This window comes from Rhinopithecus roxellana, chromosome 15, assembly GCF_007565055.1.
Source record: "Rhinopithecus roxellana isolate Shanxi Qingling chromosome 15, ASM756505v1, whole genome shotgun sequence".
In the NCBI taxonomy this organism is placed as follows: Eukaryota; Metazoa; Chordata; class Mammalia; order Primates; family Cercopithecidae; genus Rhinopithecus; species Rhinopithecus roxellana.
Window position 1 is genome coordinate 125,682,182 of NC_044563.1, and position 15,389 is coordinate 125,697,570.

Here is a 15,389-nt window from a genome sequence, read left to right on the forward strand (position 1 = left end):
TGGTGTCACCTTCTCAGAGAAGCCTTATCTGATCTCTTATCTAGTGTGGCACCTCCAGCCAATATCCACCATGCTGCTAGCCTGTTTTATTCTCTTCTTACTACTATCTGCCACTTTCTGTTCATTTACATGCTTATGATCTAGCCATCCCCCCTAGGACATCCCAGCAGGTACCCTGCCTGTCTCTCTTGTATCTCCCCAGCATCTAGGACAATCCTGATTTACAGAAAATGTCCAAAGAATATTTGTTGCACAAATGCATGAGTGTTTAGTCTGGAGATGAGAACGCTGTTTCCCAATATTTAAAGGTGTTATAACGAGAAGGAGGAAGTAATCTTACTGTATATGGCACCAACGTGTGGAAATTACGGTGGTGGCAGATTTTAGCTCCATCTGAGAAAGGACTAATAAACAGGGCTAATCCAACATAGTGTGGGCTACTCTGAGAGGTGAGTTCCTTGATGCTGAAGGCATTCGAGCAGAGGCCAGAACACCCCTTGGCAGGGATGCTGTAAGGCTGTGGATGAGGCTCCTGCACTGGGCAGGAGCGTGGGTGGAGAGTGTCTCTTCAACCACAAAAGCCTGTCATTCTAAGTCATACATTCTACACTGTCTGGCACATGGCACCGGTTCCCTAATGCCAGTATCCTCCAGAGTGTGGACTGAGAAAGACTTTTTCCTAGAAGACTAAAAAGCTCGGTAGGTCCCATCTTTCATCATTGATACTTGTGATTTTATTTTTGCATGAAAAATACCTTTAAACTCAAGTTATCTCCACCTGTAGCAGAATTCCTGGGGCATTTGTTAAAAATTCAGCATCTGGGGCTCCCCAGCTCTATGGGATCTGAATCACTGGGCGTGAGGCTCAGGAATCAGGAGATGAACAAGCAGCCCAGGTGATTCTCATGAGGACCACACTCCTAGGTCTTCCCTTCCCTGAATCACAAAGAGGAACAGGTGCACAAATCATAGGATTTGCCACCTCAGGGTGCACTGTGCTGTCTCACCCAGTGACCCTGAAAATAAACTTGACCTAATGTATTGAGTGGCTCAAGAGTATCCCCCAAAGGAAAAGGGACCACACTGTTCACCACCGAGTCTAAACTCCTCAAGCACGTGAGATGCTCCTTAAGCTAGGAAGAGAATGTTTGTGGCTTTTACAAAAAAGAGGCTATGAAGAAGGCACAGGCTGTGAAATGGGCAGCAGGGTATTCAAGGCAAAAGCCAACACCCATTCCCTATCAGTGGGTATCACAGAATTGTTTAGTCCAAGATAACTAGAAGAACAAAGGCCATCTCCTGCCTCTTGTGTCATATTTCACAAAAGGAAAAATACAAACCTCCAGGGGTCTGTCTTTGCTATGGTCTTCCCTCGGCCCTCCCTTGACTAACTCACTCGTGCACCTTGGATGCAAAGAAGGCTTCTGGGGAAGAGTTTCCCCATAACCTCGAGGTCAGAGCTGCCCAGGACAGGGAGATGATGAAACTGGAGCTGTCCATCTTCTGTGATTCCTGGCTTGGGAGGGGTTGGCACTAAAGAAGAAACTGGCTTGCTCCAAGAATGAGACCCACAGATGCCTACTTTTGTATGCCTCAATATAGGAAAATGGGTCTCACATTTTACGAATGTCCAGATGGGCCTGAGTCCTTGTGCCATGAGACCCTGGTGCAGTAGAAGTGCCCTCTTCACCCCCAAGACTCCCAGAAGATGGTCAGACTCTTGGAACTGCTGAGCTGGGGTTCTGGTTCACTCATAAGCCCCTTACATGTCTGCTTGCTCCTTTGAATCAGCTAAACAGATGGCTGGTCTCAGGGGCTTGCAGGATGTGTCTGAGTTAAGTGTGATTATCAATAGAATACAATTTGCAAAGAGAATCTTCTCTCAGATTCCCTCTCCACAAGCTCACTCCGTGCAGCCTCTGTTAGGGAGAGTATAAAGGCTGCTGTGTCATCACGTGGCCTTGCCACAGAGTTGTGCATCTGGTGGCTGAGAGTGTGGCCCCATCCTCACCCATAATGACCACCTTCTCTGTTCTGCAAAGGCATTTTCCCCTCCCACTGCCTGCTGGGGACTCCAAGACAGCAATGCCTCTTAACAGCTCTTAGGATCCCTGGGAAAAAGAGATTGCTCCCCATTAGGAAGAAAAAGTATTTCCTTTGGTCAGAACTCCATTCACCAGGCTACTATTTCTCTAGGTAATCGTTTATCCAGGTGCATGTGAGGTGGAGGGAAAGGGTCTTTGATGCTTTGTCAGACACAACTATTGAATAAAATCAAGCCACGCTGGTGAGTTCACATGAACTGTTATTTCCTTTAATAATGCAAAGGTGTAAACTTCATAAAGGCCTCACTGATTATCTACACAACAATGTTAGCATTCTTGTTAGTAGAAAAACATGATTCAAACCTGCTGTATAAATCGTCCAAAAATGAGCAGAGGAGCCCCATGGTGTGTGCAGCATGGGCAGCACAACTACAGGGCACAGGGGAGTGGGGTGCAGCTGAGCAAGGTGGGGTGCGCTCACTCCTGCAGGGTCTCTGAGGGCTGCTGCCTTCAGGACTCCTGGCAGGGCTGGGGGCTGCAGCCATCACCGGGAACTCAGTGTCCGGTGGAAGTGGGTGTGCGCTAATGCTGCCTCCTGAGAGGCACACTGGTACAAGCCATGGGTCTGTCTAAATGGGACCCTTGAGGACCCTGACATTGTTTCAGCTGAGACCTGCCTGACCCTGGGATGCATTGAGGGGACAGGGCCACGTCAGTCCTCTCCACACTTAGGACGAGATCTCCCAAGGGTCCCTTCAGAAAGATGGACACTGCCCTTCTCCTGTGGGTGGTCCTGGGATCAGGGGGAGGCAGACTCCCAAGCTGGGCCCTATTAGGGTGAAGCCATGTGACTTCTGCCCAAGGCGATCCTAAGAGCCAGTAGCTCTCCTGCACTGACCTGTGATCCTTATGCTCTGCCCTGTGCCCAAGAACCATGCCTGCCTCCACTGCCCTGGTGTGAAGCGCCATCTGGGACTCCAGCGGGGGAGAGTTTTGTGGCTGGGGTGAGAGGCACTACCCTGCCTGAGCTACTGCACAGCATGGAGCCTCTGATGTCTGCACGTGAGCCTCTAAACTGAGCGCTAGGGATTAATGGTGAGCGCCAACATAGGTGGCTTTGCCCCTCAGACCACTGCATGGGGTCATTTGGAATCCCAAAGGGAAAGGCTAGTCTTTGAACATTAAAAATAATAGCAACAGAAAAAAAATACATAAAGAAACCAAAAAGAACAAAAATCAAGCTTCCGTGGAGATGCTCAAAGATGAGATATGTAGAATGATATGTGACCACAATGGGGGGAGGGAGGGAGTTTTTATTCGGTAGAAGGTCCATCCCCAAGCACACACACTGATATTACCAAGCAGGATTCAGCCCTGAGTCTCCACGAGGGACCTTAACAAAACACACCCACTTTCTCTCCCGGGTGAACTCCCAAGCAGCAGGGAGGAGCAGCTGGATTTTCAGGAGAGTTTAGAAAATGTCACTGAACCAACCCACCAATACACAGGCTGGGGCATTCAGGAAGTACTGACAGGTTGGCTCGGCCCCAATTTATTAACCCTCCTGGGCTGGGCAGTCTGGGAGTGGCCTGTCCCTCCCCTTCTTCTCTACTGAACACACACAGGCCAGGTAGGGAACTAATGCCTGGTTCACAGTGGATGCTTCCAACCTGTCCTGTAGACTGATGCTCAAAGCCATTCTGTGGGTCATTGCTGAACCACAGCCCCACTCTGTGCTGATCTGTGACATGCTGCCAGGCAGCAGGGGAGTCACCCCGATTGGGAGGCAAAGACCTTTCGAAGCTGACACTTGTTGGCACATCACGGCTTGGCCCCATTCACAGAGACAGTGTGAGGTGCTGGCCGTAATACGAGGACTGAAAGCACATCCCAGAACGTTCATCAGCCCCAGAAAATATGCAACAAATTCAACTTTTTTCCAGTGCATAGGCAATAGGGGTGACTTAAGTTGCCCATCATGTCAGCAAAATGCTCATGTGAGTCAGTGCGGTCTGGCTGTCTTAACATGGGCACCTAAATGCTTAATTGCAAGCAAAGCCAATTACTTATTGAAGGGAGGACAAGGAGCACAGAGTTAGAATGAGGGGAATGCGTGGTGATTTTAACAATCTAACACAAGCTTTAGAAGGTACTTAGAATTCTTCCTCTGCTACATCATATTTAGGTTTGAACACAAAATGCAACAAGTAGCAGATATGCAGAAACTTCTCTGTAAACCTAGCATGATGGTTTTTAAAAAATAGCATTTAAAGAAAGAGCTCTCAAATTCTTTTACTGCCATTAAAAAGGGGGCAAACTCCTTATGAAGCAGCACAAAAGTATCTGTGAGTGGTAACATGTCTGGAGGTAAAGCTTTTTTCCAATCGCAAAACCTTCTCTTCCACACAGAATGGTCGCTCAGCAGCTGTGGCCATGGTGGTCCTGCCAGGTTCTTCCAAAGGGGGCACTGATCTTTTTCATAGGAACTGGGCTTTTAAGCAAATTTAATTTTTGTGTTCAAGTTCCTAACAGAGCAAAAGAAGAGTCACTGCAGAGAAAAGCAATGAGACAAAGGTGTAGGATGCAGAACTGCCTCCCAAGGTTGCTGCAGGTGTCAGGCAATGGGTCCCCAGAAAGAATGTGGTTGTTTAAAAACAAATGTGGCAGTGGGGATGTCCCAGTGACGTCCAAGGTGACAAGTGTGACGACAGACACAGGAAGGGGAGGGGGAGAGAAGGAAAGGGAAGGTAGAGACAGAAACAGAGAAAAAAAATAGATAAAAAGAAAAAAAATTAGGTCAACGCTAGAAAACACAGAATCACAGGTTAATTCAACTTAGTAAATTAAATTGACAAAGGTTAGAGAGGGTTCAGTGCGGTATCAATACCATAAGGCCAGTTCAGAAGCTCAGCAATGCCAGAAGCAGCACAGCAGGGTTAATTTGGGGGTTAGGGATCAGCGAGCAAATGAAATTAAAGTGAGAGAACAGAAGCCTCCACAGTAAAATACAAGAGTTTGATTAGGAGAGTGTTACCTTTCACTAAGGTGAAGCCTCTTAGATACAGCCAGCGAGTGTATCGTCTTCTAGTGTCTAGCGTGTTTTACCCATGGTGGTGGAGATGCATTCAATCGCTGCACTATGAGTCAGCACACTGTGCATAGGGATTGGGGATCGCCTTGTCAGAGATGAAGCAGGCTTTTCTTCCTATGCCACAAGTCCCCCACACCAGTGCTGTTAAAGGAAGTCTCGTTCTGCTCCCCTCTTCACCTTCTACCCTGTTTTCTGACCACAGAATTCAACCACAGATGTCCAACTTGTAATTCAGAGAGCTTTTATTCTGGGATCCCAATTCAATGGCCAGGAAAGTCTAACCAAGAACACAGCCACCACCTTCTCAGACCTGTGCAGGAGAGCCACAGAGCCATCACTGGTGAGGCGAGCAATCCCCCAGCCCTCTCTGGCTTCAGTGGGCACCTGGGCGATTCACAAGAAGGACTCTGACGTCTCCAGCAGGCACAACTCTGGAGGACAAGGTCTACCCGGAATTTCGGTCTCTGACACAAAAACCACAGAAGCCAGTACCACTAGGAGTACCCAGCATGTGAACACAGCAGGTCCAAACAGCTTACCCAGTGAGTCTCACCCCAGGAAGCAATTGCCATGAGGAATCTGTCTTGCTGCAAAGGGCTTACTCAAGCCTCACCTGATCTCACCTCCTAAGTGTCCCATGAAGGCCGGACAGATCTGGACATTCACCCCGGACTGTCGTTTGCAAGGGAACGGACCAAAGAATGGAGAGAAAGAAGGGGCAGAGGAAAAGCAAGTAGAACCTCCATTTGAACATCCTATTAAGGTATAATGAGGACATTTCCTGCAGCCTCACCCACGTGCCTTGCCTTCTGCACCGACCATCTGACCAGCAACTGTGGAGAAACACCCACCCCAGCAAACACTGGGGAGCCTTCCTGACAATGCAGGGGGCACCAATTGATGCTTCTGATCTACAGTGTAAAACTCACCTGCCAACTCACTGGAGGTCCAGCACACGTCTCCCAGACACACACATCCATGTACAACCAACCACTGGGAACCACACACTGATCTTGTTTTGTTGCTGCTGTCCTAGCCCACTTTTGCACATACATCCCTGAATCACAGGCAGCCCACAGCCCTCTGGCCTGTCTCCCCCTGGGAGGAGCAATCATGACCACAGAGCCAAGAGCTGGGCAAGCACTGAAGACAGGGCAGGCGTGAGGGGGGCCGCCCAAGGCCATCTTCCCACCACACTTGAACATGGCAGAGTATATGGGGCCCCCAAAAGGCTGCAGCTGTATGTTCTATGCCCACCTCTCCTGCCTGTGGTTGGCCTTTGGCTGGTCTGGAAAAGCAGAGTGATCAGTTGAAGAGCTCCTTCTTCTCTGAGGGATTTGGCCAATAAGGAGACTGGCCATCAGTGGCAAGGTTAGGTCTTGGATCCCTGGAGACAGATCTGCATCTCCTAGGAGAATTGCTGCCATCACAGTCTCTAGCAGACTGAATTGCTTTCACTGATGGTGCCTTCCAGCATCTATTTTCTCCACTTGTTCTATTACAAGTGGTTCAATTTAATGTATGTTTCCATTGAGAGGCCTTTGGTAGATAGGGTTTGTAACTAACTGGGCATCATCTCTTCCTTCTCTTGGGGTCATCACAGAGAAGAGATTTGGACCATGGCTGTGCTGATAAAGCAAGCATCAGATAGAAAGTGCTTAGAAACAGTTATGTGGTCCAAGTATGATGTGGCAGATGGCAGATAAGGTCTCAAAAAAGGATGCTTACTCAACCAACTTCCAAGGCTAGGCTGGAGCTGGAGCACTTCCCATCTGAGGGGTCCAATGGACTGATTGACATCAGTCCTTCAAGGCCAAATGGGATAGGACCTTTTCTCCAGGATGCTTGGCCAAGCCTTCCTGGGGGTCCAGTACATCTCACCCCACTGCACAGATAGGTACAAGGCAAAACTAAGCTTTGCATGGGCAACCAATCATGAGGATGGCTGTAAGCAAGCAAGTTGTCAGGGTTCTTCAGGCGCATTAGGAGGTGCAGCACTTGTGCATTAATTCAAAGCGGGAAACAAACAGAAAGCAGGGCAGCCATACCTGGGATGGCTGTGGGCTGCGCCGAGGTCCTGAACACAAAATGAGCTGCCTTGGATTTTCCTTGCTGGTTCTCAGCCACCACGTAGACCTCATACTCAGCATTCCAGTCCAGGGACTTCAGCATGACGTGGTCACTGCCAGACGGGAGCCTGATCTCTGGTTTCCACTCGGAGGAGAGCTTCGGGGAGAAACCGGCAAGGATACAACAGACCAAAAAAGCTTTAGATAGAAGTACTGGTAAGACCAGATAATAGGCAGAACTTACGGGACTCAATAACTTTTGGTGCGAAATCATGGAAATAAGAAGCAATGATGGGGGTTGGGGGCGGTGGCTCATGCCCATAATCCCAGTCACCTTGGGAGGCCAAGGCAGGTGGATCACTTGAGGTCAGGAGTTCGAGACCAGCCTGGCCACCATAGTGAAATCCCATTTCTACCAAAAATACAAAAATTAGCTGGGCGTGGTGCCACACACCTGTAGTCCTAGCTACTCTGGAGGCTGAGGCAAGAGAATGGCTTGAACCCAGGAGGTGGAGGTTGCAGTGAGCCAAGATCATGCCACTGCACTCCAGCCTGGCTGACAGAGCAAGACTCTGTCTCAAAAAAAAAAAAAAAAAAAAAAAAAAAAAAAAAAAAAAAAAGAAGAAGAAGAAGAAGGAAAAAAAGCAGAGATGGGACATGGTATTTATTCTTTACCAGCCTGAAAAATTGCACAGGTCAGGAGATCAAACTTGCATGCTGGCAAACACAAGCAGCGGCAGATGCCAGTGTGGCACTGAGCCAACCCTGTCAAGGTCCCATCACCTTCAGGGCATGCAGAGACTCAAGCACCATCCCTGTCTCCCAGGCTACACTCTGGTGCTGGGGACATATGCATAAAGATGTCTTAGAAGAGTAATAAAACAAGTATGTTTCTTGTCATATTTCAGGATGCTGCTTAAGTTAAGGTGTGTGACTCACCTTCCTGATGTGTGAATACTGTGTAGATTCCAGTTTCGTTAAAAATAAAAACTATTTTTGTTGAGCCCTTACTAAGTGCTAGGCACTACAAGAAGCTTTACACACATTTTCTCGTTGTATTCCTACAACATGCCTGTGGCGTTTTGTCAGGCTCTTACTAAACCCGATGATGGGGAAGTGAGAGAGAAGTAAGGTGACTAACGTAAAATCACACCTGCAGTCAAGGTTGGAGCTAAGTTCGTTTGGGCCCAAAACTATGATCTTTCCTTTTTTTTTCTTAATTGTGTTCTTGAAAATAACAGTTTTAATTGATACAAAATAGCTATACATATTTTCAGGGTACATGTGATAACTTAATACATTCACTTAATTTGTAAAGATCAAGCCAGTGTAATTGAAATATCCATCACCTTAAATATTTGTCTTTCTTCAGGCTAGAAACATTTGAATTATTTTCTTCTAGCTAGTTGGAAATATACAATAGGTAATTGTGAACGACTGTCACACTACTGATCGATCAAACACTTGGCCGTATTTCTTCTATCAAACTGTATTTGTTCCCATCAACCAATCTCTCTTTATCTTCTCCTCCTCTCGTGATCTTTCCTTTCTTCAGTAGGGAGCTCAACAAACGTCTGTTGGACTGAATAAGGTTTTTCTGTTCCATGCAGTGTGGCCTGGTCTCTACAACTGCAGCAAATAGATGGCGGTACCTCGGGACTAAGTTCTGCTGTCAAGTCCAACAGTGGGCTGCTCAAAGGGTCCACAGAGAACGATAATTAGGTAACCACCTCCCTCACCAAACAGTTGTGGAAGAAGATGTGGAAGGCCTGAGAACTCTTCAGACGGTTTCACAATTGCACAGCCCACCTTTTTGCAATCTTTGGTCTTTTCACAAGGCAGATGCCCTGGGGTATCTGCTGGGCACACAAGAAGGCTTGATAGATGTTTATTGCATGACAGGCTGCTCCTTGGAAGGGCAGAACACAATAGAACTGTCACCTGGACAGTGGTCCTGTAGCTGTTGTAGGCCCATGGCTAAGGCTGGATGAGGAGTTATCTTACAGCAAAGCAGTCCTCCCAGGCAAAAGGGTTTGCACTAGCCAAAGAGATGCCTTTAGGAATGTGACAGTGCTCATGCCGTATGGGCAAATGCTAGTAGTGCTGGAAGGGGAATTCTAGTTTCCTTAGAGTCTAACCAGAAAGTCTGGCTATGCTGTAAGCTAGGATGTATATATATCACTATGTGGCTCCATTTTCATTTAAAACAAAGCAGTTCAGGTATCCTTCCTCTTCATTTCTCTGTCTTCCTTGGCAAACATCATTATACAAGAGACAACCAGAATCTAGAGAAAATGTATGTTATATTATACTTATCCATAATATAAAATGATAATATTTAGCAAACATGAATGAGGTTTTGAAGTGAGAGAGAGGGTGGTTAAGGTTGTTGAAATCTAACACATTTCAGTGTTGTGCCCAGTTGTGTCTTTCTAATGCAGAGCTGCCTGCTGCAGCCACAGTGGTTCCTCAGACATCCGACGTGATCTCATATGGGAGATGGCTCCAGCCTGAGCCTGCCTCTTAGCGGTAACCATAGTGACCATTTATAAAGGTTTCCAGGTGTCAGGCACATTTCAGGCTCTTTGTATATATTATAATGCATCTTTATAACAACTCAATAAGCTATTTTATCCCCATTTGACAGATGGAGAAATTGAAGTTCTGAAAGATTAGGTGACCTATTCTTCCAGAATAAGTAGTAAACCTAGAACTGGATGCCATGTCTGTCTGGCTCTAAAACCTGTGTTCTGTCCACGGGGCCACATCAGGAAAACCATTGGAAAGGCATCTCAGCCTACCACACCTCCGCTTCCAGGGGTATATTGGGGACCACCTGCCCAATCCTTGCACCCTACTCAGCTGTGAGGAAGCCAAGAGGACCTCTCATTCACTGGCATCTCTGTACTGGGCCTTAGGGCAGTGACAGGCCTTTCCTACTATTTCAGCTCACACTTGCTTACAAATTAAGTGGGCACAAGGCCTCCCCAGCTGAGAAGTGTGCCTGCAGGGCTCTGTGCTAAACCGACTCTCCAGAAGGCTAGCCAGTTAAAGACCTATCACTTCCATGGAGGACTGATCACAAGGCAGAGAGGAAGTAACTCAGCTTCCCAGAAAATGTCTTCCTGGGGGCTATGTGAAGAAAGGAGATTGCTCCCTTGTTCAGTCTTTTCTCTACTACAAAATCCTAGCAAGAGGTTATTCTCAGTGTTCAGATGTGGCCTCTAAATCTCTCAGCCATTGGTTTTAGTTGAAGATGACCAAGTGTCATTCTAAAACCAAATGGAAAGGGTGATTTTCAGTGTGGGATTCAGATAAAAGTGGAATGAAGGGAATCTTAAGTGGCTGGTGAGCAAACCAGGAGAAGATGGCTTAGAGCCAACTTGCTGTTAGCAGGATTAGGACAGCTCAGGTGGCCAGGTGAAGGGCTGGTGAGGGAACAAGGAGTGTTTGAGGACCTTAGGCAGCCTCGGGCAGTGGGGAGAGCCCAGTCTCTCAGTCAGGCTTGGATTCAAACTGCCTCACCCAGCTGTGTGAGATCCGGCACTTACTGACTGCTGTCCACCCACTTACTTCATCTGTAAAGAGGGGATAATGGTCAGACCTACCGCACAGGGTTCTCGTGCAGAGAAAATGCATGTGGTCACAGTGACAGTGCAGGTGCCCGGCCTACCATACACATTTTATCCAAGGTAGTGATTCTTATATATTAGTATGGCATTTACAAGAAGTACTAGATAATGGCAAAATAACTTTGTAGAAAAGTTCAAGACACAGAAAAATCAACCACAGTATAAGTTTGTCACCACCACAGTCATCTAAGAGGTTTTCGGATGGACCCAGTGTGAATATGACCTAACAGCTGTAGGGCCATCTTGGGATTTTAAGCCATGGCCAGGGCCCATGGGCCACCTGCCGGACATAGAGTAAGACCCCATCCCACCCCTGCCCCACCTGGGCTGCCCCTGTTGTTTCCCTAGCAAGCTGGGTGTCAGGGTCGCAGGGTTTTGGTGAAGTCTGAGAAGAAGGCCACTCACCGCTCGGTACCTGACCAGATAGTGTCTGATGGGGGAGCCGCCGTCATCCTGCTTGATCAGGTTCACTTTAATAGAGTTTCCATCCTCTCCCATCTGCCCTTCGAGCTTAGGTGCACTGGGTTCCCCTGAAACAGCCAGTTAATTCACATGAAATTCCCATCCACAGAAGGAAAATCCAGCCCATCCGAATGGGATGGAGCGACAGGGTGGGGCTGGACACTTTTCTTGCTTTCTCAGAAATTCAAATGGTTAAAAAGCAATAAATATAAAACTGAATTCCAGGTAGATGCCTCAGACTGAGCCCAAACTGAGAGTGCCTCTTGGGAATGTTCTGGTAAATAGCCTTCCTGTGAGCAGGGTCCTTTGAGCATTTTAAGAATAGGCTTTTTTTTTTTTTTTTTTCTGTCTCTCTCACTGGTACTTATGTTTCCTTTTAGTTGCTCTTATAACTGAAGATTTAATTTTTATAAACCTGACACATCTTGAGGAACAGCCTGAGATAGGAGAAAATACAAGTGTTTGAGTAGGAAACTCCCATCCATAAATTTATTTTGCAAAACAGCCCAGTTTCTTGCCGGGACACGTCACTCACCCCTGGGGCTAGGAGGCCTGATCTCTAGTGGGAGTAAATAATGCTGCTTTCTTGGGACTGGCTTTTCATGAATGACATTTTATTACTCAGACTCATTAAAAAAATAAGAAGTTTCTGGTTGGGATTAAATAAAGCACGACTTGCCCTAGGCAAGTTTTTTGTAAGTATCCTTATGTCTCTTACGCAAGTTTCCTGTAAGTATCCACTTATGGTTCAAATGAGTGAGTGCTAATCCTCACACTTTAATGTGTTAAAGTGACAATCAGTGCAGTCTTTTTCTTTGTGAGAGGAGAGACAGAAAAACGTCTTTAGCATTTCTCAACAGAAAAAAAGTTGTTTCTTGATTTGCAATACACACTCAGCTTGTAGCACTGTGAATCCAAGGTTGAGAAGGAAGATGAACTTGCATGTGACAAACTGCTAGGGCTAGGATGGTTCTCCAGTGAGTAAGGCACTAATTTACTTTAAAAGAAACAATTGCATTAATATATGCTGAAAGTAATAAGGTGAGAGGACATCCCACATACAAAGTTAAAATGAAGATCTAACACACCGGGGAATCCTGCACTTCTGCGAGGAGCTATCTCTGCATCTATTTCATAACCTCAGAGAAAAAACTTAGAGAGGCTACAAAACAGTTACCTTTCGGGTGGGTCACTCTGGCTTGCTCTCTGGAAAACAGAATCACAGACATGTGACAGAAGAGCCACAAAACGGCTTGTCACCAGGGCTTGGATCTAAGCACCTAAAACTGCACCACTGGCCATTTATTAGATGGCTACAGGCACAGTTAGTGTCACGCCTCACTTCTCATTCAGCTACTCTGGGAACCACCTTCCTTCGATACAAGGAGGAACCAGAGAGAAGGCTAAGGAAGAGGCCACTGCTTATCATCGCAGGGCTAGCAGCAGGCGGATCACCTGGGCACTTGTTAGAAATGTAACCAGATCCTTCCAGTGATCTGTGTGCACATTTAGGTTTGACAGGTAGCAGTAACAGGGATAGATTAAAAGCTACAACAGGGAGGATGCATAATGTCGGGAGGATATTTAGGAAAGGTTGTGCTTATTATTTGTTTTCTTAGATCAATAATTAAGGAAAAATAAAAATAGGAATAAAAAGATGAATGGATTTCAGGCAAAGACCTGTCTTGTTTTAAAGCCGCTATCTAGCTCTGGGCCACAGCTATTCAGTGGAAAATAGGTAGAAATTTGGTTTAGACATGTCAAGGTATTTAGGCTTTCCAAATTCCTTTGGACTGTCCCAAGTCCTAGACAATACATCAGTTATGTCTACATCATTATAGATATCTAGCGCTAAAAAGCGACTCAAAGTGGCATAGATTTTAAATCAGGGCAGGAGCTCTGTGTAGATTCAGAAATGCTGAACAAACAGGAGACACAGGAGAACTTTACAAATTGTATTCTCTGATTAAATTGGGGTGACCAACTCATCCCGATTAGCATGGAACATTCCAGGTTTTAGCACTGCAAGTTCAACATCCTGGGAAACCCTTCAGTCCCAGGCAAACTGGAATGGTTGATGACCCTAGACCTACTGCAAATGAACATAATTATTCTAAATTTGTCCACTCAGAATCACAACACTGGCTCTGTGCTGAATGGTCTACCTGCCCTAGCGTGGGGGGGATTTTTACAGGCAGCATCAGCGGCCCTTCCAACACGCCCACTAGGCAAGGACTGCATCCTTCTTCCAAGGCCTCCTTTTAGGGATCAGTCCACTGGGGCTTCTCTGGCTGCACATTCCTAGTTAGTTCCTCTTGAAATTGAGCAGTGTGAGTTTTCAAGGCTGAATCAATCCTGCAAAATGCTGTCTCCGAACTCTGCATCATGGCGGGGGTCTGTAGCCTCGATCAAGTTTCATTCCACATTTGCAAAATATGGGCCCTGAACTGGATGCTCTTTAGGGCTCCTTCCAGCTCTGCCGTCACGTGAAACAGTGACAGCAACTGCACTAGCACGGACTGCCAACTATACCTGGGCTGTTTCTCATGACATTGTGGGAAACAGAACACAAAATACAAGACTTTCAGCCAATTTTAGGGAGATGCACTCCAAGGTCAACAATTCCACATCTCTAAGGCAGAAAGGTGTTAACGTTTTGCTTTAAAATGTTGAAAAAGTTATCTCAAAAGTTTTATCTTTGAAAAGAGACTCCCAAGTCTCTTCAAAGACCTAAGAATAAAAGTCTCTCTGGGGAATCCTGCAGAAACCAACTTCCCTGATGAAAGTACTCTCTTATCTTTAGATTTCTTTCAGAAAAAAATTTAATTTGAATCAGAGAAAAACCACCAAAATCTATACCATAGTTAGAACACAGTTCCAACATTTGACATAGTTAGAACACTGTAATTTGCTATCATTGTATCTGAGTGACTATCAGTACTCTGATATGTGTGTATTATTTTCTCATAGAATTTAGAGCATTTTATATTATATAATAATATTGGCTGGGTGTGGTGGCTCATGCCTATAATCCTAGGACTTTGGGAGGCTGAGGCAGGTGGATCACTTGAGGTTAGGAGTTTGTGACCAGCCTGGCCAACATAGTGAACTCAGTCTCTACCAAAAAAAAAAAAAAAAAAAAAAAAAATAGCTGGGTGTGGTGGCATGTGCCTGTAATCCCCGCTACAGCTACTCGAGAGGCTGAGGCACAAGAATCACTTGAACCCGGGAGGCAGAGGTTGCAGTGAGCCAAGATCATGCCACTGCACTCCAGCCTGGGTGACAGAGTGAGATCTTGTCTCAAAAATAAAATAAAATAAAATTTAGGTTTATTATTTAGAGTGCTCTACCTATGATTTATTCAACAGACGTGTACTGAGTATCTACTAGGTCCCAGGTAGTCTATCAGGCACTGAAGTCTCAAAGGTAAGTAAGACACAATTTTGTTTGCCAGATGAAAAAACTAAGTTATGATTAATTCTTTTAAAAGATGATGGGGCCCTTGGACAGATACATAATGCTTCCTATGACCTTTTTGTTTTTTGAGACAGGGTCTTGCTCTGTCATTCAGGTTGAAGTGCAGTGGCACAGTCATAGCTCACTGCAGTCTCAATCTCCATGACTCAAGTGATTCACTCACCACAGCCTCCAGAGTAGCTAGGACCACAGGCGCATGCCACCACACTTGGCTAATTTTTAAAGTTTTTGTAGAGATGGGGTCTCACTGCGTTACTGAGGCTGGTCTTGAACTTCTAGGTTCAAGTTATCCTCCTACGTTGGCCTCCCAAAGTACTGGGATTATAGGTGTGAGCCCCTGCACCCAGCCTATGACAGTATTTCTACAGGAAGATCATATTCAACTAATATCACAGAGATTTGGACCCATTTGGTGGCTCTGTAACTTGCTGTGAGTACATGAAAATATGCAAAGAGCAATTGTTTAATCAAGTGTCTTATCTTCCAGTGTTCACTGTCAGTGAATTCTCTTAAAGATTAGAAATGGGGTTAGAGAAACTTTCTTAGGCTTTCTGCACAAAGCCATGCCTGATGAGGGAGGGGCTGCGGCGGGAGAAAAGGGACCTTTCCGTTC

General features: G+C 46.1%; 1 protein-coding gene across 14 annotated transcripts in view; it reads right to left on the minus strand.

Moving 5' to 3' along the window:
- NCAM1 (neural cell adhesion molecule 1) overlaps positions 1-15,389 on the minus strand; it is a 316,719-nt gene that overhangs the window by 10,950 nt on the left and 290,380 nt on the right. For 8 of the 14 annotated variants that reach the window (XM_030917890.1, XM_030917889.1, XM_030917884.1 and 5 more), the window contains 2 exons: positions 11,243-11,367; positions 7,185-7,362 (listed from right to left, as the gene is read on the minus strand). In XM_030917890.1, coding sequence (XP_030773750.1) covers positions 7,185-7,362; positions 11,243-11,367 — 303 coding nt within the window. Of the gene's footprint in view, positions 1-2,292; positions 4,651-7,184; positions 7,363-11,242; positions 11,368-15,389 lie in introns of those variants that run through there. The other 6 variants (XM_010382372.2, XM_010382371.2, XM_010382367.2 and 3 more) reach the window with 1 other exon arrangement.